Source organism: Copadichromis virginalis, linkage group LG12 (assembly GCF_057382275.1).
Source record: "Copadichromis virginalis isolate Kocher_CV1m ecotype Utaka linkage group LG12, C_Virginalis_male_GT1.1, whole genome shotgun sequence".
Classification (NCBI taxonomy): Eukaryota; Metazoa; Chordata; class Actinopteri; order Cichliformes; family Cichlidae; genus Copadichromis; species Copadichromis virginalis.
The window spans coordinates 24,612,261-24,634,823 of NC_140629.1; the positions used below are offsets into that span (position 1 = coordinate 24,612,261).

At 38.7% G+C, this 22,563-nt stretch overlaps 1 protein-coding gene across 1 annotated transcript in view; it reads left to right on the forward strand.

The window, feature by feature from the left end:
* The window catches only part of LOC146697103 (solute carrier family 28 member 3-like), a 42,483-nt gene extending 24,394 nt beyond the window's left edge, over window positions 1-18,089 (forward strand). The window contains exons 5-17 of the mRNA XM_085475591.1: window positions 4,245-4,389; window positions 4,487-4,600; window positions 4,836-4,913; window positions 5,041-5,121; window positions 5,420-5,500; window positions 5,606-5,731; window positions 6,503-6,627; window positions 6,800-6,968; window positions 7,088-7,285; window positions 8,130-8,211; window positions 10,073-10,171; window positions 16,422-16,536; window positions 16,651-18,089. Coding sequence (XP_085331717.1) covers window positions 4,245-4,389; window positions 4,487-4,600; window positions 4,836-4,913; window positions 5,041-5,121; window positions 5,420-5,500; window positions 5,606-5,731; window positions 6,503-6,627; window positions 6,800-6,968; window positions 7,088-7,285; window positions 8,130-8,211; window positions 10,073-10,171; window positions 16,422-16,536; window positions 16,651-16,768 — 1,531 coding nt within the window. The 3' untranslated portion in view covers window positions 16,769-18,089. The remainder of the gene's footprint in view (window positions 1-4,244; window positions 4,390-4,486; window positions 4,601-4,835; window positions 4,914-5,040; window positions 5,122-5,419; window positions 5,501-5,605; window positions 5,732-6,502; window positions 6,628-6,799; window positions 6,969-7,087; window positions 7,286-8,129; window positions 8,212-10,072; window positions 10,172-16,421; window positions 16,537-16,650) is intronic.
* The last annotated feature ends 4,474 nt before the right edge of the window (window positions 18,090-22,563 follow it).

Genomic DNA, 22,563 nt, shown 5'->3' on the forward strand with positions numbered 1-22,563 from the left:
GGGGCAGTCACAGGTGCTGGAGGAATTATACAAGCGGTATCTGAAGAAACTGGGTGTGAAGCAACATAAAACACAGTCTTACAAAACGCAGCCTGGGAAGTTGCACACACAGTGTCCAGGGCTACTGGCTGAAAAGCACGGCGCACAGAGTCATACAAACATGATCGTGGATCCGAAACTTTAACTTGAGCAACCACTTCTGCAGTGTTCAAACCAAGTATTTTTGCCAGCTTGGTAACAGCAGATGACACCTGGTTGGTCTTAACCTGGACAGTCACAGGACGTATAGTCTGGAAGAGTTCACAATGAGCAACACAAACAGTCTTTGAATAAGCAGACTCTAGGCTTCTGAAATTTAACTCGGGGGAGGTTATGGAAACATGAGGTTTATCATAGGAAGCCTCAGAATGAACTGGCTGGTGAGCCGCGTAAACCATGGGTGAAGCAACACCAACAACAGCCTCATGAGGTATAGCCTGCACAGCATAGATGGAATGTGGCTGGGAAATTGAACTGTCCCTGTTTAGTTTAGCAGTAAGAGAAATAGTCTTTTGAGCTGCATCTTTAATGTCCCGAGTGAGATCATGATTGTCCAAGTCAGAAAATTTCATAACAGATTCACATATATAATCTACATCTGGAAACTCACTATTAACTGATCCAAAAACAGATGGCTCGGAATCAACATAACCTGCCTGAGAATGGTAAATGGACTAGTTCTTATATAGCGCTTTTCCACTCTTCTGAGCACTCAAAGCGCTTTACACAACTTGTGCATTCACCCATTCACACCCATTCGCACAAGCACAACTGACATTCACACACATTCATACTCCGATGAATGCATCGGAGAGCAATTTCGGGTTAGTATCTTGCCCAAGGATATTTGGCATGCAGACTAGGGGGAAGCCGGGAATCGAACCACCAACCTTCCGATCAGTAGATGACCTGCTCTACCACCTGAGCTACAGCCACCCAAGAGAAGCGAAAACAGAAACCCCAGTCTTTTCAGAATGAAACCCAGAAACACCACTCTCAGTTACAGGACAAAAAACCTCTTTTGACTCTGAAATAAGGTCATCTGATTCCTGAATATTCTCAAACTTTGAAGAAACAAAAGAGGGAAGATTAGAATGCTCAGAGTCCCGAAAGACAACCTCAGAGTCAGCCACCTTGGGATCATCAGTTTCTGTCTTTGCAGGCCCTGAGTTAACAGTCAAAAAGTTAACCGACTCCGAATTCGCCGGCTCAGAGCTGGAAATTCCCAGCGTGGAAGAAGCCGGGTGACAACTGTTCTGTTCACTCACCACGTCCAGCAGTTCAGAACTGGACTCGGGTTGCGGTGAGGGACGGCGACGACGAGAACGCCGCTTTCTCTTAGAAACCGGAGCGACAGAAAAAACGGAGAGTGTCGGAGCAACAGTGACTGGTCCCTCATCCTCCGACCACATTCCTGCCAGGCATGAGGCAGGTGAGGGGTGGTCGGAACCAGACGTGAGGGAGGAAGGAGTCCGATGCTGCGACTTCAGCTGCTGCAGAGGGGCTTTAGAATGCTCCGCCTGCTGCGGCGGCATGAGAAGGCTTGCTAGCTGTGACTGAGGCAGTGTGGATGAGGAGATGAGGGTGAATTGGGCCAGCTCCCGGGCTTTGACTGCCTCCTTAGCCTGGGTCAGCGAACGGCTGAACTCCGAGGCAATAGACAGCTTGCGCAGTTGAGGATTTCTGTCAAATATGGTTTGTATTGCATTCAGCCCGACTGAGAACGTCTGCAAATCTGAGGCGTGGCTAATGCGAGTCATCAGTCCGAGGATGCGAGCAAGGTCCACCTCTCTCTCGACGTGAGCTGAGTCCGCTGGGTCCATGTTATGGTTGCGTCCTTCTGTCACGGTGAGTTGTGTGGCTGTCAGTGACTGGACCCACGTGCAGGACTCGGAGACAAAACATTAACTTAAACGACGGCTTTATTTGCTGGAGAGCCACCTTTGGACGATACATAAACAACAACTTAAACTAACTAGACAGGGGATGCTGAAGGAAGACGACCATGGATACACACACAACAAACGTGGAGGACGCAACAACTGGCAGGGAAAAACACATAAAATATATACTGAGGTGATTAGGGAATGTGAAACAGGAGGAGAGCACAGCTGGGACTCATCAGACATGACAAGACAAGGGGAGGCAAAACTCAACACATTGACATAGTACACAGACTTTCAAAGTAAAACAGGAAACTGAACAGACGTGGACTAAACTAGGGGATACAGTGACAGAAATCAAACCCAAGAGAATCAAAACACATCATGAAAACAAAGATAACTAATACAAACAGAAAAACACTGAGTCCACATACTCAGGACCGTGACACATACAACACCAGGTGTGTGAGTGTGAGGGAGAGAAAGAGAGTGTGTTTTTGTCACGAAATGTACTTGATAATGAAGGTGAGAAGCTTCAATAATGCCCCCCAGGAACCAGAGGCAGACAGAGATGGATCCAGGAAAAACCGGGCCATCTGCAGCCCCAAGAACGCTGAAGACCTGGGGCCAAACTTGTCAGCTATATCTGAGCACCCATCTCAGCAAGAGTAGGAGGGAGACCCGATGGTGCACCAATGGCCAATGGCTGGGAGTCCCAGGGGTGATGGGTAGCCAATGCCGCTAGAGGCCGGCCAACCCGGTGCAAGTCAAGATCAGGGTACCCCCACCACCACCCACCAACCCACCCCCGCTTTTCTTTATTAAACCTTGTAACACTGACCTATGAATCTTTCAAGGACCTAAAAAAAAAAAAACCCCACTTAACTTCAACATAGATTGTAAGCTGCATCTAAACTGTATGCTTTCTTACTAGCAGCTTGTCACAAGAACACATCATTTGTTCTCAATGTAAATACAGTATGTGCGGAAGAGTTTAGAAGAGAGATACAACTGTGAGTGTCTACAGCCATCTGTAAAATATGGGTTTGGGCCACATTTCAGCTGGTGGTGTTGGGGATCCTGTCAAAATAACATTATGAAGTCAGAAAAGTATGATCAGATTCTGATCAACCAATCAACACCATCTGGAAAGTATCTGATTGGCAACAGCTTCATTTTTCAGCATGATAATGATGACAAACACACTGCTGATGCAGTAAAAGCATACCTGGATAGAAAAACACACAGTGGAACATAATCAGCTAAGGATTAGCATCCCTAGAGCCTGGACATTAACATTATTGAAGCAGTGTGGGATCATCTTGACAGAGAACAGAACAAAAGGCAGCGTGTCTGTGAAGGTTCTCAGTCATCGTAGTCAAAGGAGCTTGCAAAGAAAAGCGTCTGGACTTCTTTAAGTTGCTTGAAGACGTTTCACCTCTCATCCGAGAAGCTTCTTCAGTTCTAAGGTCAAATGGCAGAGAGTCCCAGATATAAACCTAGTGGGAGTGACCCCCCACAGAGGGACAAAAGGACCCCCTGATGATCCTCTAATCGCCTGAGCCAAGGTGGGAAACTGGGCGTGGGTCCCAATCAGCCAGAGTTTCGGGTGTGTTCATTGTGAAACCTGGCCCCACCTTATCATGCGAATTCATCTGACCTCAGGAATTCATCTGACCTCAGGAATTCATCTGACCTCAGGAATTCGCATGATAAGGTGGGGCCAGGTTTCACAATGAACACACCCGAAACTCTGGCTGATTGGGACCCACGCCCAGTTTCCCACCTTGGCTCAGGCGTCATCAGGGGGTCCTTTTGTCCCTCTGTGGGGGGTCACTCCCACTAGGTTTATATCTAGTGGGAGTGTATCTAGCTCCTTTGACAACAAAAGGCAGCCAACATCCAAAGATTAGCTTTGAACGTCCTTCGGGAAGCCTGGAGAACTATTCCTTAAGAGTACTTAAAAGAAATGACAAGAAGGCCTGCCAAAGAGTTCAGGTGGAAGAATACAGGTGGTCAGACCAGATATTGACTGTTAACTCTGGTTTTGCCTTATGTACAGTATTTTTATTTATGTTTGCACATTCTAGTAAATCACTGCACCCATTTCCAGATTTCCTAGAAAAACGTAAAGAAATGAGAGTTGGTTCAAGATTTTGCACAATAGTGTATTTGTTCTGTTTCTAAGCTGACACAAATTTAGGTATATAACAGTATTATACACATAACGTGGAATACACACTGCATACTATAGTGTTTGTACAGAGTCTGTGTGTTCTTCTCTCTGAATTCCTCCACTTCCCCTCTTTCTTTCTCTTTCAGGATAATATATATGTCAGTGCTCGTAGCCGTGGTGTGCTGGCTTGCTCTGGACACGGCCCAGCGGGGGACTAGACAGCTGGTATCTTTCTTCGGCTTGCTGCTGTTCGTCTTCTTAACACTCCTGTTCTCCAAACACCCCTTCAGGGTAAAAGACGGACATACATGCTTACAAATGCATAAATGCACAAATTCACACACGTATTTTTGCACATAGACAAATGTATTTTTCATGTGTGTTGCAGTGGTCTTGGCAAACGCTGGTTTTTGGGACTGGGCTGCAGTTTATCTTTGGCCTTCTCATTCTCAGGACCACTTTTGGTTTAGGTGCACTGCGGTGGCTTGGAAACAAAGCAGAGGTGTACACACAAATATATTTAAACACACACACATCCTTTTTTTAGTGGCTTGTATGGTTGCTTTTGGTAAATTTGCAGATGTAGCAATCACTGCTTTTCTAAAACAAATGTTCCTCCTGCATATATTTGACATTTAATCTTAAGATGATGGAAACACTACATTTAAAATGTAAAAAAAAATCATCTGTTACAATTTTCTTTTTTCTGTTGCTGAAAACTGAACATCTCTATGCAGGCGTTTATGTCCTTCACAGATACCGGATCAAAGTTTGTGTTTGGTGAAAGTTACACGGACCACTTCCTTGCCTTTAAGGTATGACGATCCAGTGAAACCGCACATGTGACTAAATGTGTTTAAAGGACAATCTAGTTTTTAATATCAAGGTATAAACATAACTAGAAGCATTACAAATATTTTGCTGATTGTGGACTCTCTGCAGGTGATGCCAATACTTGTATTTTTAAGCTCTGTCATCTCCATGCTCTACTACATTGGCTTCATGGCCTGGCTCATTTGTAAGGTGAGAATGGAGGAGAGCACAGACACAAAAAGACATGCTGTATAAGAGTCAGATGAATTGTTTCAAAGCATTATTTTAGAAATAAGACTGTTGACTGTTATAGTAACAGACAGCACGGAATGAGAATGTATATTAATAATAATAATGATAATGATAGTGTTATATTTATCACATTATTATTATTATTATTATTGTTGTTATTATTATTATTATTATTATTATTATTATTATTATTATTATTATTATTATTATTACAGTTTTCCCCTGTTTTACATTCCATCACTGATTTTTTCCCCAGATTGGATTCATAATGCAGGTTACCATGGGAACATCTCCAGCAGAATCAATGGCTGCAGCTGGAAATATATTCCTTGGACTTGTAAGCAACTGTAACCATTTACAATAGTACACTAATATCAACTGTATTGATCAACTAATCTCAGTCGACTCCATTGTCTGTCCTCATCGTCATCTCTCTCATCAGGCCAACTCACCTCTCCTGATTCGTCCATATATCAGTGAGCTAACTCTCTCAGAGATCCATGCTGTGATGACAGGAGGTTTTGCCAGCATCTCTGGTACCATTTTGGGAGCCTACATCTCCTTTGGGGTGAGGAAGAGGATGTGCTGAAAGGATGGGATGTGGATTTGAAGAAGTGTTGAGATTGTCAGAGTTAGGCATATTTGGAAAGTGTTTAGGCACCCAAACTTGTCCTGTGTGCGCTTGATTAAAATTTTATTCTCGTGAATAAACTAACAAAAACAAATAAAAATACAAATAAAGGGAATAAGGGCAGACACAAGGCAAATTCATGTCAAGTCTGAATAATTAAATGGGAATTGGGAAAGTGCTAAACTACAAGCAATGAAAAGTATACACAGGGAACGCAGCAGGAAAATACAAGAGTGATTGACAAGATTTTAAAAAAAAATTGGCTATAAGAAGTTCAAAGACAACCTCACATGTGATAACTGGACAGCAGTTTAACAAGAAGTTTAACGAACTGGAAAGTAATACGTGAGTATTTTCAGAAATAAAACAGAAAACTTAAATCAAGACACAATTTCTATCTTCTCAACCTTTTCTATTGACCTGGGCAGCTTAAATTTTGCAATGCAGTGGGCAGAGTTTACCCCAACATCAAAAAAACCATCCAAAGTTATGCTCTCTATCTCGACCAGGTCTCTCTCTCAAAAGAGATTCATCTTCATGGCTGAATAAAGGTCACATTTGTTGTAATTATTAATGCTCAATTTCAAAGAGCAGGATGCAAAAAATAGAGTAATTTCTCATTTCATTTAAGGCTTGTGACTGAATTTGACAATTTGATAAAAAGAAAATGAAAAATTAATCTCTGCCATTTGTTGCCTTTCCTTTGAGGTTGATGCAACGCACTTGTTGACAGCAACAGTAATGTCTGCTCCAGCTTCCCTGGCCATTGCTAAGATGTTCTGGCCTGAAACTATAGTTTCAAGGTCCAATCGACCAGTCAAAATGGACAAGGGGTGGGTAGGAGTGATCACAGTAAACACACAGATAACTACACCATACAACATCTATTGTCTACTTGATTCAAATGGTTACAATGGTTTTCTACAGTTCAATCTTTAAATTCACTCTGTTTAAATTATTTCGCTGTTGCTTCATCCTGTCACTTCTTTCTGACTTCTTCGTCAGTGAAAGCAAGAATTTGTTGGAGGCGGCATCCCTTGGTGCATCTCGTGCAATCGCACTAGTGGCCAGCGTTTTAGCCAACATCATTGCCTTCATGGCCCTGCTGTCCTTTTTTGATGCTGTCCTCTCCTGGCTGGGAGGGATGTTCGACTGTCCACAGCTCAGCTTCTCAGTGAATATACACAAACACATACACCAACCCTCCAAAATAAACTTTATATAAATATAATAAAACACAGCTTGATGTGACTATTTTTCTATTGTTTCTGCTTCTTTGTGTCCCTTGTTTAGCTCATCTGCTCCTACGTGTTCATGCCTCTCTCCTTCATGATGGGTGTTTCCTTTGAGGACAGTTTCATTGTTGCTGAACTGATGGGCATTAAGACATTCCTTAGTGAGTTTGTGGCCTTTCAGAAGCTGTCAGAGTTGATAAACCGGAGGAAGGCAGGGGGGCCAGAATATGTGAACAATGTGAAGCAATACATTTCTGTAAGTTTTATTCATGTTCTCACTATTTCTCTTCTAATTTTTAGTTCTTTCCCTATCTGGTTTGCTCAGTATGATTAGTCACTGTTCACAAAACAGTGAATCAGTCATCTGTCATCACGATGCCACACAAAGTCAGCAGAACTTCACAGATATCAGTCTATCCAGTTAGGAAGGATAAACAACTGTGGATTCCATTAAAAAAACATTTAAAAAAAACAGGAAGTGAGAGCTATAACTAAACAGGGAAATAAAAAACATACAAGAAAAACTGTTTTGTCCTTGTCCTCGAGGACAAAGACAACATCGCATTGAGACAAAAAATAATGCTCCGTGTCTCCCAGTCACGGCCCGTGCGCCATCAGTGCAGATGCCAACATATCTGTCCCACACGAGTCCATGAATGTGTCCAGCTTTGAAATATATCTACTGCAGTTGTCCTTCTGTTTACAGAACAGTATCAGACCATTCATCACTTTCCATATGACTGTCTCCAGCTATGCTAGTCACTTGGCCAGTATCCACAGATACACGTTGTTGTTGAACAATCACCTGTGCAGTCACTGGCAAATGCAGATATGAGCTGATTGGTGGTATTCGATGCGTTTCGATGCTGCACTGAATGCTTGGAGACAACTTCGACAGTCAGGTGTCAGTCAATTGGGCAAGTGACGCCTGTGAATTTTCCCAGCGCAATTTTTTTGCTGAACACCAGAGGGTGGTATATACACATTTATTTACATCAAACTGTATTAGTGCAAATGTAGGCTTTTGGAATTCATGACACCCCCCCGCATACCTACAACTTCATGCGTTTTCTTTACTAGATTTATTTGCTCTGTTCCAGGTCCATTCTGAAGCCATTGCAACATACGCTTTGTGTGGATTTTCCAGCGTTGCTTCACTGGGGATGTCCATTGGAGCGCTGTGTGAGTGACACCTGTTACGAAAGCTGAGGAGAAAAAAAAAATAGAAAAACATTCAACTTCATGATGTTGGAAAAATTCTGAACTATATTGTAGCACACTATTTTTTGATAGTATCTCCACCACATGAACAGACTGGGGGGTGGGATGGAGGGGGTGTCCTTGATGTTTTTGGTTGGCACAACAAGGAACCCATCTGTCACATTTAAGGCAAGTTACAGTGTGTGGGCTGAATGGGCTTGTAGCTGCCAAATTCCCCTAACTCTCAAATAGACAGAAAATTATCAAAAGTTTAAACAAACGCATTTATAACTATTATATAAAGTAATGGGACAAGTCTAATTTGTGTGCTTGTTTTCAGTCAAAGAACAGACCGTGACTATGAAAAAATGATTACTTTAAATTAAGAAAAAACTCCACATTCATTATTTTGATGAAGTGTAGCGAAGAAGTTACAAAGATGAACAATCATGCATTTCAACGGTCCTGACATTTACAATGACAAGGCCAAACCTGATAAATGCACTTTTAAAAACATCTTCACAATTTCTTCTCCAGACACAGCTCAGGGATCCTTCAAGTATTAAAGGACTGAAAATAAGCAAAAAGTCTTGATTATAGAAGGGTAAGAAGAAAAAAACTGTCAATTTTAACTTTTCATGTCATTCTGCTGTTGTGCTCAAATGTAACAGGACAGTCTAATATAATAGTAACTTGTCCTTGGTCTACAAAGGACAAGTCTGAGGTTTGGAAGCCATGGGCATCACCAGAGAATAGATTTTCTGATGCTTTGCTGGTCCTGTGTTCAGCTGTTTGTTTGTGGGTCTTCCAGTCTGTAGTTTGATCAGGTGACTGTCTCGGTGCTTGTAGCACTCCTGAAGCTCCTGGTTTGCTTTCACAGTATGTCTGGACTACTTGAACAGTCAATTTTATTATATTCATCTGAATCTGACCGCTGAGTTTAGCTCTATACGTGGGGCGATCGTGGCTCAAGAGTTGGGAGTTTGCCTTGCAATCGGAAGGTTGCCGGTTCGAGCCCCGGCTCGGACAGTCTCAGTGTCCTTGGGCAAGACACTTCACCCATTGCCTACTGGTGGTGGTCAGAGGGCCCGGTGGCGCTAGTATCCAGCAGCCTCGCCTCTGTCAGTGCGCCCCAGGGTGGCTGTGGCTACAATGTAGCTTGCCATCACCAGTGTGTGAATGACCGAATGTGTAAAGCGCTTTGGGGTCCTTAGGGACTAGTAAAGCGCTATACAAATACAGGCCATTTACCAGGCCATTTTTATATGTGTCAGAATTGCTTCTTTCTCCTATCAAATCCTCAATAAGCACAGGTGAAACTCAGCTGCATCAATCTGCTACCGTTTGTTTCTCAATAACCTCCCACCGCCATCCTTCAGGTAAAAGTTGCCCACCACCTGTAAGGTTGGCTGAGTGATGTTGAGGGGTTTTTCTTTACAATAGGATCGTGTGATTCACCACTGTTGTCTTACCTGAATGTCCTTATCTTTTTATGTTGCACAGCTCACCTGTGTGATCCTTTTCCCAGAATGTTCCCACTATCTGTCTTATGGAAATAGCTGTTTTGTTGCCTATTTCACCCCCACTGAGAGCTCCTTCCCTCACACCTGTCCATGAAACAGCTTTTTAGGGAATAGTCCAATTACATTTGCACCTTGTATAAAACTGCCTTTAATTCCTCTAATCATTTTAACCCGCTGAACTACAGCTGAAGGTCTGAATTTCCATTTCACACTGATTGCTGGTTCAAACATACTGTAGAAGCACAGAGCCAAAGTTATAAACAAAATGTCCCTATGAAATTTAAACACCTAACTGTACGGCATAATTGTTCTTTCCCCAGCTGCCATGGCTCCAGACAGACGATCTGATTTCTCCAGCTGTGGCCTCAGAGCTCTGATTGCAGGCAGCATCTCTTGCTTCATGACAGCTTGTATCGCAGGTAACATCTGTTCTTCAGCCAGGCTTGATGTTCTCGGTAATAAAGTATTATGTTTGATATATTTCCTCATCAAGTACAAATATCTTTATTGGATCAAACAACTACTTCTACAGAAAGTGTGCATTAAATTTTCAGCAACTGTATATTAACCTTGTATACTGACATTGTTCTTAGTTCAAAAACATTTATTTTAGCTTTTACAACTGCAGAGTTTTAAGCGCATTTTTAAATTTACTATTTAAAAATATTTACTTACTTGGCATGTAATAATTTATCTTTATCTGTAAAATATTCCTTAATTAAGATTTAGTCATTATTCATTGTTAACTATTCAGGAATCAGTCACCTTAGTGTCAAATGTTTCTTTATATCCTACATGAAAATAGGCTATACAGGGAGTGCAGAATTATTAGGCAAATGAGTATTTTGTCCACATCATCCTCTTCATGCATGTTGTCTTACTCCAAGCTGTATAGGCTCGAAAGCCTACTACCAGTTAAGCATATTAGGTGATGTGCATTTCTGTAATGAGAAGGGGTGTGGTCTAATGACATCAACACCCTATATCAGGTGTGCATAATTATTAGCAACGTCCTTTCCTTTGGTAAAATGGGTCAAAAGAAGGACTTGACAGGCTCAGAAAAGTCAAAAATAGTGAGATATCTTGCAGAGGGATGCAGCAGTCTCAAAATTGCAAAGCTTCTGAAGCGTGATCATCGAACAATCAAGCGTTTCATTCAAAATAGTCAACAGGGTCGCAAGAAGCGTGTGGAAAAACCAAGGCGCAAAATAACTGCCCATGAACCGAGAAAAGTCAAGCGTGCAGCTGCCAAGATGCCACTTGCCACCAGTTTGGCCATATTTCAGAGCTGCAACATCACTGGAGAGCCCAAAAGCACAAGGTGTGCAATACTCAGAGACATGGCCAAGGTAAGAAAGGCTGAAAGACGAGCACCACTGAACAAGACACACAAGCTGAAACGTCAAGACTGGGCCAAGAAATATCTCAAGACTGATTTTTCTAAGGTTTTATGGACTGATGAAATGAGAGTGAGTCTTGATGGGCCAGATGGATGGGCTCGTGGCTGGATTGGTAAAGGGCAGAGAGCTCCAGTCCGACTCAGACGCCAGCAAGGTGGAGGTGGAGTACTGGTTTGGGCTGGTATCATCAAAGATGAGCTTGTGGGGCCTTTTCGGGTTGAGGATGGAGTCAAGCTCAACTCCCAGTCCTACTGCCAGTTTCTGGAAGACACCTTCTTCAAGCAGTGGTACAGGAAGAAGTCTGCATCCTTCAAGAAAAACATGATTTTCATGCAGGACAATGCTCCATCACACGCGTCCAAGTACTCCACAGCGTGGCTGGCAAGAAAGGGTATAAAAGAAAAAAAACTAATGACATGGCCTCCTTGTTCACCTGATCTGAACCCCATTGAGAACCTGTGGTCCATCATCAAATGTGAGATTTACAAGGAGGGAAAACAGTACACCTCTCTGAACAGTGTCTGGGAGGCTGTGGTTGCTGCTGCATGCAATGTTGATGGTGAACAGATCAAAACACTGACAGAATCCATGGATGGCAGGCTTTTGAGTGTCCTTGCAAAGAAAGGTGGCTATATTGGTCGCTGATTTGTTTTTGTTTTGTTTTTGAATGTCAGAAATGTATATTTGTGAATGTGGAGATGTTATATTGGTTTCACTGGTAAAAATAAATAATTGAAATGGGTATATATTTGTTTTTTGTTAAGTTGCCTAATAATTCTGCACAGTAATAGTCACCTGCACACACAGATATCCCCCTAAAATAGCTAAAACTAAAAACAAACTAAAAACTACTTCCAAAAACATTCAGCTTTGATATTAATGAGTTTTTTTGGGTTCATTGAGAACATGGTTGTTGTTCAATAATAAAATTATTCCTCAAAAATACAACTTGCCTAATAATTCTGCACTCCCTGTAGTTCAATGGGTGAAATATGTCATTACATACTACATAATACTGACAATTCATTCATTCATTTTCATTCATTCATTCATTTATTTGTTCATTTCCAGGCACAACAAATACCTATATTGAACATAAAATGCACAAAACAAAAAACAAAAATTGCCTGAAAAAGGAGTGGGACAAAGAAAACTTATTAAATCCCACCCCTATACTCACTCATCAACAAAAAAACAAAAAAACAAAACAAAACAATATACTTCCCGCAGCTACGCCCATTATTGCATACAGTCCCATCAACAGCCCCGGGCGCATACAAGCATCTAAACTGCAGCTCGCAAGCAACAATTAGAGCCTTCATAACTGAATACAGAATATATAAATTATAAATTACATTACCACAGGTAACAGGCAGTAATAACTACAAGTAACAAACACACACATACACACATACATATACATACATATATATCTACACACACATGTACATATATGTACATACATACGCACAGTCTTTTTTTTTTTTTTCTTTTTTTTTTGAATCCATACCAGCAATGGTAAGAGGACAGACATTACAGAGCACACTAAAAAACCATCATTGAGTATACTGTGACCAGACCAACTGTTTGTAGAGAAATTTAAATCTATGAATATTTTTGCATTGTTTCAGTTGTAAACTCAGACTGTTCCAGATTTTCACACCACATACAGACACACAAAAACCTTTACGGGTTGTTCGAGTTCTGGGTAATTTGAATTCTCCAAATCCTCTAACATTATAAACCTTTTCTCGAATTTCAAATCTAGTTTGTAAATTTGCCGGTAAAAGTTTAGTAAAAGCTTTATACAAAATTATGGATGTATTGTAATTAACCAGATCCTGGAATTTAAGTAACTTTGCCTGAAGAAAGAATTTGTGAGTATGATCTAGATAACCAGCCTTGTGAATTATACGCAGTGCTCGTTTCTGTACTGTGACTAATGGATTAGTTGTATTTTTATATGTGTTTCCCCACACTTCCACACAATATGTAAGATATGGAAGAACCAGGGTACAGTACAGAGTACGAAGTGCATCTTTATCAAGGAATTGTTTCACTTTGTTCAAAACTGCGAGGCTTCTGGAAATTTTGGTTTTTATGTGTCTGACGTGGGGTTTCCATGAAATTTTGTTATCAATTACGACTCCCAAAAATTTGTTTTCACTCACATTATCAATTGGTACACCTTCAATGATAATTGGTAATTCTATATTATATTTAAAATTACCAAAAAACATTGCTTTAGTTTTATTTATATTTAATGATAATTTATTTATGTCCATCCATTTTTTTATTAATTTTAGCTCCCTGTTTACAGTCATTACAAGATGAGTATAATCATCGCTACTGAAAAATATGTTGGTGTCATCTGCGAACAGTATGAGTTTAAGTACTTGAGAAACATCAAAAATATCATTTATGTATACATTGAAAAGTTTTGGTCCCAACACTGACCCTTGGGGAACACCACATGTAATACCAAGTTTCTCTGAATGGTAATGCCCTATGCTAACATATTGTTCCCGACCCGTTAGATAACTTTTTAACCAGTTACCAGCTTTCCCTCGAATACCATATCTTTCCAATTTATCCAATAAAATTGAGTGATTAATTGTGTCGAAGGCCTTTTTGAGATCAACAAAAATACCAACTGCATATTTATTTTTGTCCAGTGCATCAGTAATTTCTTCTACTGCCTCAATTATCGCCATTGAAGTGGTTCTTTGTGTTCTGAAACCATACTGACCAACATTTATTATTTGATGTTTTTCAAGGAATTTTTGTAATCTTGAATTAAAAAGTTTTTCTAGAATTTTTGAGAATTGAGGCAGTAGAGAAATAGGCCTATAATTGGTAAAACTATGTTTGTCATTACTTTTATATAGTGGTATTACTTTCGCAATTTTCATTTTTTTTGGAAAACAACCGGACTGAAATGATAAATTACAGATATATGTTAAGGGACTAGCAATATTCAGAATAACCTGTTTAACTACAGACATATTTATGTCGTGATAATCCATTGAAGACTTAATTTTACATTCTAATGTGATATTTATTACTTCTTGCTCATTTGTAGCTGAGAGGAACAGTGAAAAGGGATTTGATTTTATATTGCTGATATTTTCATTTTTATGACACGGGATGTCTGCTGCTAGTTCAGGGCCAACATTTATGAAGAATTTATTGAACCCATCGACAATATTACTCATGTTGTGATTTTCACCATTTGCATCAGTAAAATATTCAGGATATGATGTTCCAGAAGCTCCTTGTTTAATTAAGTTGTTTAACACATCCCAAGTTCCTTTTATATTGTTTTTATTTTCATATAATCTTCTTCTATAATAAAGTTGTTTGCTCGTTCTTATAATATCAGTCAATTTATTTCTATATGCTTTATATCTTTGTTCCACTTCTTTTGTTTTTACTTTGATAAACTGTTTATACAGATTGTTTTTCCTTTTGCAAGCATTAATAATTCCTTTTGTGAGCCAAGGACTTTTTATCTTTTTTTTCTTTGTCATGTGTTCGTTCACAGGACAATGTTTATTGTACCACATAGTAAAAATATCTAGAAAATTATCATAAGCCTTGTCCACATCTGACTCTTCATACACCGAACTCCAATCTTGTTGTGCTAAATCGAAATTGAAGGCATGAATTGCTTCTTCATTTATTGTTCGCTTTGCTATCATGATCTTGGTATCTATTTTTTTAAAATCACAGTCACACAAAGTAAAAACTGGTAAGTGGTCAGTTATATCACAGACAAGCAGGCCACTATTAATTTGGAAATCCATGACATTAGTAAAAATGTTGTCAATAATAGTGGCGCTATGTGATGTTATTCTGCTTGGCTTTGTTATTGTTGGATATAGTGATAAGCTGTACATCGTGTCAGTAAAATCATCAATGGCTTTTAACCTTGTTGGGTTTAGCAAATCAATATTAAAGTCACCACAGATAAATAGTAATTTTTGGTTCACCGAAGCACACGTTTTTTCTATCCATTCATTAAAAGTGTCAATACTTGAACTGGGTGTCCGATATATGCAACTTATTATAACATTTCTCTTTTTTTCATTCATGATCTCAATAGTCAAACATTCCAAAATTCCATCAATAGCCATAGACATAGTTGTTACAACATTATATTTTATAGAGTTATGAACATATATAGCAACCCCGCCGCCCACCTTATTTAATCTATTCATGTATTTTAAATCATATCCATTCAAACAAAAATCTATTCCTTTATCGACATTGAACCAAGTTTCAGTGATGGCTATAACACTAAAGGGGCGAGAAAATTGTTGCAAATAGTCCTTAATGAAATCAAAATTAGAGTACATACTTCTGCTGTTAAAGTGAATTAATGAGAGCTTCCCGTCTAGGTTAATTTCTTTTTCATATTGTTCCTGAGTGAAATAATTAAAATTTTTAACAAAAGTAGAGAAAGTTACTTCCAGAATCTATTTCTGGATCTATTATATTATGCTCCTTATATTCACAATCTAGATCAATTACTTTCTGTTGAAGAATTAATTTCAACATGTCCATGTCATTTCCTGGTGTAATTAGAGATGTTGGTGTATTTATCATTTGATTGTCATTAGAGTTATATATTACCTCGATACATTAGTGTCAGTTGTACTTGTCCAGATCCTCCATGTTCCTCACTATCAGTACTTTTGCCTCTTCTGGTGTCCCGTTTAGCTTAATGAAAATCTTACAGTTTGTTACCCATGTATGTTGTATTTTACCATTCTTCTTCAGTTGCCTTGCCTTCCTCGCGATGTCTGCGTTTTTTCGTGTCAGATGCTCATTAATGAAAACATCCGTGCCTTTCAGTTTGCGTCCTTGTTTCAGCACTGCGACCTTGTTCTTCCGATTGACAAATCTCATAACGACGGCCGGCGGTCTGTCACAATACACAACAAGAAACATTTATTGATAGTACACTAAAATATACACTTTGCAAAAATGTACATTTTAAAGTACTTTTGATCAATCTTCAACATTTCTGCGTACAATTTAATAAGTACTTTCAATTTATCTTCATCTGCATCTTTATGTGCATTTTTATACAGTGATCTGGCATAACAGAATTATTTTTAAACTGTAACATTTTGAGCTACATTGAATTGATTCCTAAATCTTTAAATCTTCCAAATGTATCTGTTTGGCATATTTTATAAAAGCAAATAATAAACCTACATACATAACATTTAAAACCACAACTCGGATTTTTGTTTTGTTTTAGGTATGTTGTACATCCCTGATTCTGAGTGCCCACATTTGCTGAGTGTAGAGTTCAACAACACCAGCATGACCAACAGCTCACAGATGCACGCCTGCTGCACAGAGCTGTATAACAGGTGTGTGTGTGTTTATTACTGTTTATTACTGTTGCCCAGTTAAAACGATATTACAACTCACTCATCTGACCAAGTGGACATTTTCTCGTGCATGTGTGTGTGTTTCATTTGCAGTGTGACAGTGTATGAGCCATGGAACGTGACAACAGGGGACGGATTCAGTCAGAGCAGTCTGCTGGGCTGCTGCACGCTCACGCCGTCTGAACTTTTCAACTGCAGCCTTATGCTGTAAATCACACACTCCAGTGCTACAGAGATGTGCTGTTTACAGGTTAAATCCTTTTTAGGGTGTTTTCCTTTTTTTAAGTTAAGTTTTCTTTCACAAAAAAAACTTAAAAATGAAACATGCCAAAAACGTCCTTTTACCCACACTTTTTGCATTGTTTTATAATGATAGTTTAAAATATAGTGGCTTTTTTGTCATATATCCTTTTCTTACTTCTATTACTATATAGTTTGAAAATAATACATTTGCACTTTAATATTTCTTTTTTTTTTTTTTTACTTTTATTTTGTTTCTACGTTGTAGCAATCATTATGTAAACAATCATTTCAAACTGCTCTGATGTGATTGATATTTTCTATGTCTGTACATGTGTTTCTAAAGCTTGTCAGTTTCTAAATAGTGCAAAAATCTCATGGTACAAAAAACTATATCAGAGTCATTTCCAGCACAAAAATGAGAAAAACTTGCAAAACCTGCTTAATTACAAGCTTGACAGAGAGGATCTAACCTATAACAACTTGATCCTGCCTTGCCTGGAGTGGTGAACTTTTCAGTAATGGCACACTGATTAGCCACTAGATGTCACTGGTGTCTTTTGGTTCCTGTTTAGCAACCTAAACGCTGGATATATCAGGTCATTATGTAGGCACACTGGTTTGACTGGCAGATTGTCCAAGAATCTGGCTCATTACAGCTTTACTGAATTGCTAAAGCACTAAATCCCACTCTGAGAGGCACATGGTCATATTTATTTTTTGTAATGCTCTCTTAATAATACCTATTTTCACAGTGAGAGACTTCCAATGCCTTCCAATTAAACACAAGTAAAACAACCATCTCAGTACTTACACTCAGTTCCTCAAAACTGTTAAAACCAATACAATACAATACATATATGCACCCATTTTCAGCAGATTCTCTATGGCTTCTATAACCAGGACATTGAGACCAGGAGACTCTTCTGTTCTCCCAACAACAACAGGTTCTCATTATTGACAAAGTCCTTTAAAAACACATTTCTTGAACACATAAACATAGATGCAAAATTTGAAGGAATCAGCGGGAATTGGCATGTTCCCAAGCAACACTTTGTCCTATTTGAGCAGGAAACACGTCAAAGCCTGGTGTCTGGTCTCAAGGTGCACAAAGACTTGTAACTTTGGCTAACCAGGAATGTTTAGAGTTACTGGATTTTCATTAATTAACTCTGGATCTTTTTTGCTGTAATGTATTTTTTCACTCCGTGCGTTCAAGATTGCCTCTGGCATTTGCATACTGTAAACATGTTTGCCTATATCTTTGTAATAAAGTGCTTTTTATTCATTCATTCACAGTTAGCTGGAAAATCTGTACGTCAAATCTGTTTTTGATCTAGCTGGTAGTCATATCCCAGTAGAGTTTTTACCCTCTCTGTCTGTATGATCAGAAAACAACGTTGGATTTTTTTAGCAAAGATAAAAAATGTTGAGTTAAATATGATCTTGCCAGAAGTCGCATTCGAAGTGAGTGTAATCTGAAAATGTGATTCTGAACTTTACGGTTTTGAGAAAAACGATGGGGGATTTCAGGAAATGTGAAACAGAACAAAGAGGAAGGTATCATGGCTGTACATTTACAACATCTGCATATGTGAGATGAGCATGCAATCATGGAGATCACAAATGACAGTCTCTTCATTAATTCCAGCACAAGCAAAAGGTCAGATGGCTCCCTTCTCGGTGGGCAGGAGGTGTGTTCACATGTGCGAATTTCACACACCCACAAAGAGGGAACATTGAACTCAGCCATGAGACACTGACACATAGGGCATGTTTAGGCTCCATCTTAACATTTGCACCTCTAAAAAAAAAGAAAACATGCATCGTTCATTTTGTCTTCATTTTCAGGGAAATCGGTGTGTTTAAAACAACGAGCCGTTTAGTTTAGACGACTTTTCTGCATCTGTAATATATAACAAAAGGAGACAATTTACATTTTTCCTTGTTAACTAATTATAGGAATAATCTCACCAATTTAATAACATTTTTCTTTGGCACACCATGACCAGCTATGTTTAGCTGAGTTTACTGTCACTGGTCAAAGAAATGCATGTTAAAAAAATATTCTGGTTTTATCCAGGTACTGAAAAACAGCTTTGTGGCTAATACTGGCATATTAAAAAAATATTATGGCACATTATTATTTTTTTTATGAGCTAGTTTAAAGATATTCAAAAAGAAGTGAAATTAGTAAATATCTGTGGCTGCTCTAAAAGATGCACACACACACCCACACACACACAAACAAACAAACCATCAAATGGAGAGAATAAACTCACCCTACAAGTTTCTTCTCCTTGAATCCTCTGAGATTTAAATCATTTTCATTTTCAAAACACGTTAATCAAACTTATCGTACAATAAAGTAAGAAAGATCTGATCTAAAAATGAGGCTGTGTATATTTACTGTATATAGCAGACATTCAGCAGCCCTCTTTGTACAGCCAAGTTCTCCCTCTAACTTAATCAGTTCTTAAAAATTGTTTTGTAACACTATGCATGGTTTGCTGGAAGGCTGTGTGGAAATTATATCATATATATCCAATTGTACATATATATATATTTAACAACCTAACTATGGGTTTTTAATCTGACTTAGTTACCGAACTTACTTTGTGTTTGAGAGCTTTATCATCAAATCTGTAACAAATTTCACTCTTTAACTTGTATGTTTAGTTGATTTGAGTGTGAGGTTTTTCTCAATGTATTTTTTTTATTATTTCTTTTATAAAATGTAATAATTAAAACAGAATCAGAGATATATTCTACTCTTAAATCAGGATTGGCATCAAAGCATATCAACTGAACAGGAAACCAACTTTGACCAGGGGGGCAAATTTAGCTTATTATTTCATTAAGAAACATTTTTTAAAAAGTGAAAATTTATTTGCAGTCACACAAAATGTGCAGAGGCACAAAAGGTAAATGTACATTTAAACCAGTGCCATAAAAGTTAATCCCACATAATCATACACTGGGCCACCTTTACAGACGTGCACAAAATTCAAACATGCACAACTTGCTTTAAATCACATTATGAACAAGTATCCACACACGTGTGGTGTGCTCACAGAGAAACAAAGAGCCATAGTTATGAAAGCTATAAAAGTGCAAACGTATGTGTCGTTGACTGCATAGCGTGCAAAGCAGGAGAGACATTTTCTCTAGGTGCAGATTTGGATTGATGATCTCACCACACACTGAGATGGTTGGGGTCGCTAACTGTAAGTTCAGAACATCCTCAACACGTTTCCATTTATTTAACAATTTTCATGTGAGACCGTGCATGAATTGATGAATGACCTCCTCTGAGTTTAAAAGAAACTTGAGTACTAACAAGAGTCTCACTTTCAAAGGCCCACAGGCTCCAAAGTCCTCCTCAAACATGCTCCAGAACTGCTGCACATTCACGAAGCTACTATTAACTGAATTGTAAACTTGAGCTGTTAATTGTTAAAAATCTTAGATTTTACTTTGGGTTAGGGTTCTTTTAGCACCATGAATCTAGCATTTAAGTTAGCTATTGGAAAACTAATGCTAGCTATCCGTTATCAAGCTACAGTTAGCTAAAACGTTTCCAAACACAGCTCTACTTTTAACTTTGAATATTATAACAGCCTAAAATTTATGTTTAGATATTTGACTTATCTAAACATCTACTCCGTGTAAATGTAACCATAGTGAACATAAGGATCCCACAGCTTACCTGTTCTTACTGCTGCATGTCTTATCATTAGCTTTCACTTTTGAATCTTGCCAGGCTCAATTTCACACTTTGGCAGCTTATAGAAAATATTTTTGTCCTTTACTTTGATTTTTTTTGTTAAAGTCAGAGCCACAAATAGTTTTCCCCTCTTTGGGACGCTTAGAACTAACTGTATTTTGCCTCTACGGTGGACATTGATGTCACACAATGCTTTAAGATCAGCTTGGTCACAGAAATCCAACAGCACCATGTTGTTTAAAAACTAGAAACATGTTTTTCTGATTTCAAGTTACTTCAATAGATGACCTCCAATATTTGCCATACTGGTGAAACTGAATTGAAGATAAGGCGACTGTCCTATGATTTAAGGAGCGACCACAGCCTCCAAAAGCAGAAGAAGAAGAGGAAGAAGAAAAAGAGGATGATAAGATGATGATAAATGGGAGAAGGTAGAAAAACTATGGGTGTCTAGAAAGCTTTGCAGCCTGGCCCCCAAATGGTTTCACTAAAATGCTTTTGATGCAATGTGCATTTTACAGTGTAACCTTGTGAATTGAAAATCGAGGAAATGAAAATCGAGATCTTGAAAACAAAACAGAGCTACAAAAACCTTCTTGAAAGCAAATTTGCTGCAAAAAATTTTGGGTCTGCCTGGACTTGTATGAAAACCATAGCAGGGTTTCAAAATCCCCAGAGCAGTAGTCAGGTCATTTTAGATGGTTTTAATTCAGACAGAGATTTTGCAAATGCTTTAAACATGTTTTATGCTCGTTTTAGTTCTTCTGATTTTAGCGAGGATATTTTGGAAGTGAAACAGAAACTGAGAGATACTCAGCACTTTATCATTGAACTCAGCGATGTTAAAAAGGCCTTTCATACAGTTAATGTGAACAAGAGCCAGGGTCCTGATAATATTAGTGGCCGCCTAATTAAATCTTGTGCTGATGAACTCAGTCCTATATTTCAGGTTATTTTTAATCAATCCTTGCAAACACAACATGTGCCCTCTCTTTGGAAAGAAGCAGTCGTGGTTCCTGTCCCTAAATCTAGTCGTCCAAAAATTCTAAACGACTTCAGGCCTGTTGCCCTCACTTCAGTTGTAATGAAAGTCTTTGAAAAAATGTGATTATGAAAGAGACTGAACATCAGCTGGATCCAATGCAGTTTGCATATAGGCCCAACAGAGGAGTGGAGGACGCACTTTTGACTTTACTAAATCTAATTCTTAAACATGTAGAGAGTAAAGGGACTTTTGCAAGACTTCTTTTCATTGATTTTTCTTCGGCTTTTAATACAATACAGCCCCATATTAATTAAAAGACTTTTAGAACAGTTTGAAATCAGGAAAAACCTGGTGGGCTGGATTTTAGATTTTTTTAACTGACAGGTCACAAAGAGTGAGAATAAATGGGGTTCTGTCTGACCCAGTGTTCTCCTCCACAGGTTCTCCTCAAGGGTGCGTCCTATCGCCCTTATTATTCACTCTCTATACAAATATGTGTCAGGGCAGACATGAAAACAGGGTCATTATTAAATATGCAGATGACTCTGTTATTGTCAGCTTACTGAAAGAGGGTGAAATTAACCACGGTCCAGTCATTGATGACTTTGTTCAGTGGTGTGAGGAGTCTTATCTCCAGCTGAACATATCTAAAACAAAAGATATGGTTGTTGATTTTAGGAAACAACAAAATGGGCACGGAGTCACTTTAATTAAAGGTCAGAAAATAGAGCAAGTACAATCATATAAATATCTTGGGACCATAATAAATGAAAAACTGAACTTTGATCAAAATTGCAAATCAGTTTGTAAAAAGGGTCACCAGCACCTTTATTGTCTTAGGAAACTTGTTCATTTCCACATTGACCAAAAAATTTTAACTTTGTTTTATCGTTCTTTTATTGAGTCTGTTTTATCCTTTTGTTTGGTTTGGCCAGACCTCTGTCACAGAGAAAAATTCTCTAAATCAGATAGTGAGATGGTCCAGTCGTCTGATAGGTGAGCCACAGTCTTGTTTAGCCTCCCTGTACTCTAAGCAGGTACAGAGGATGGCTTT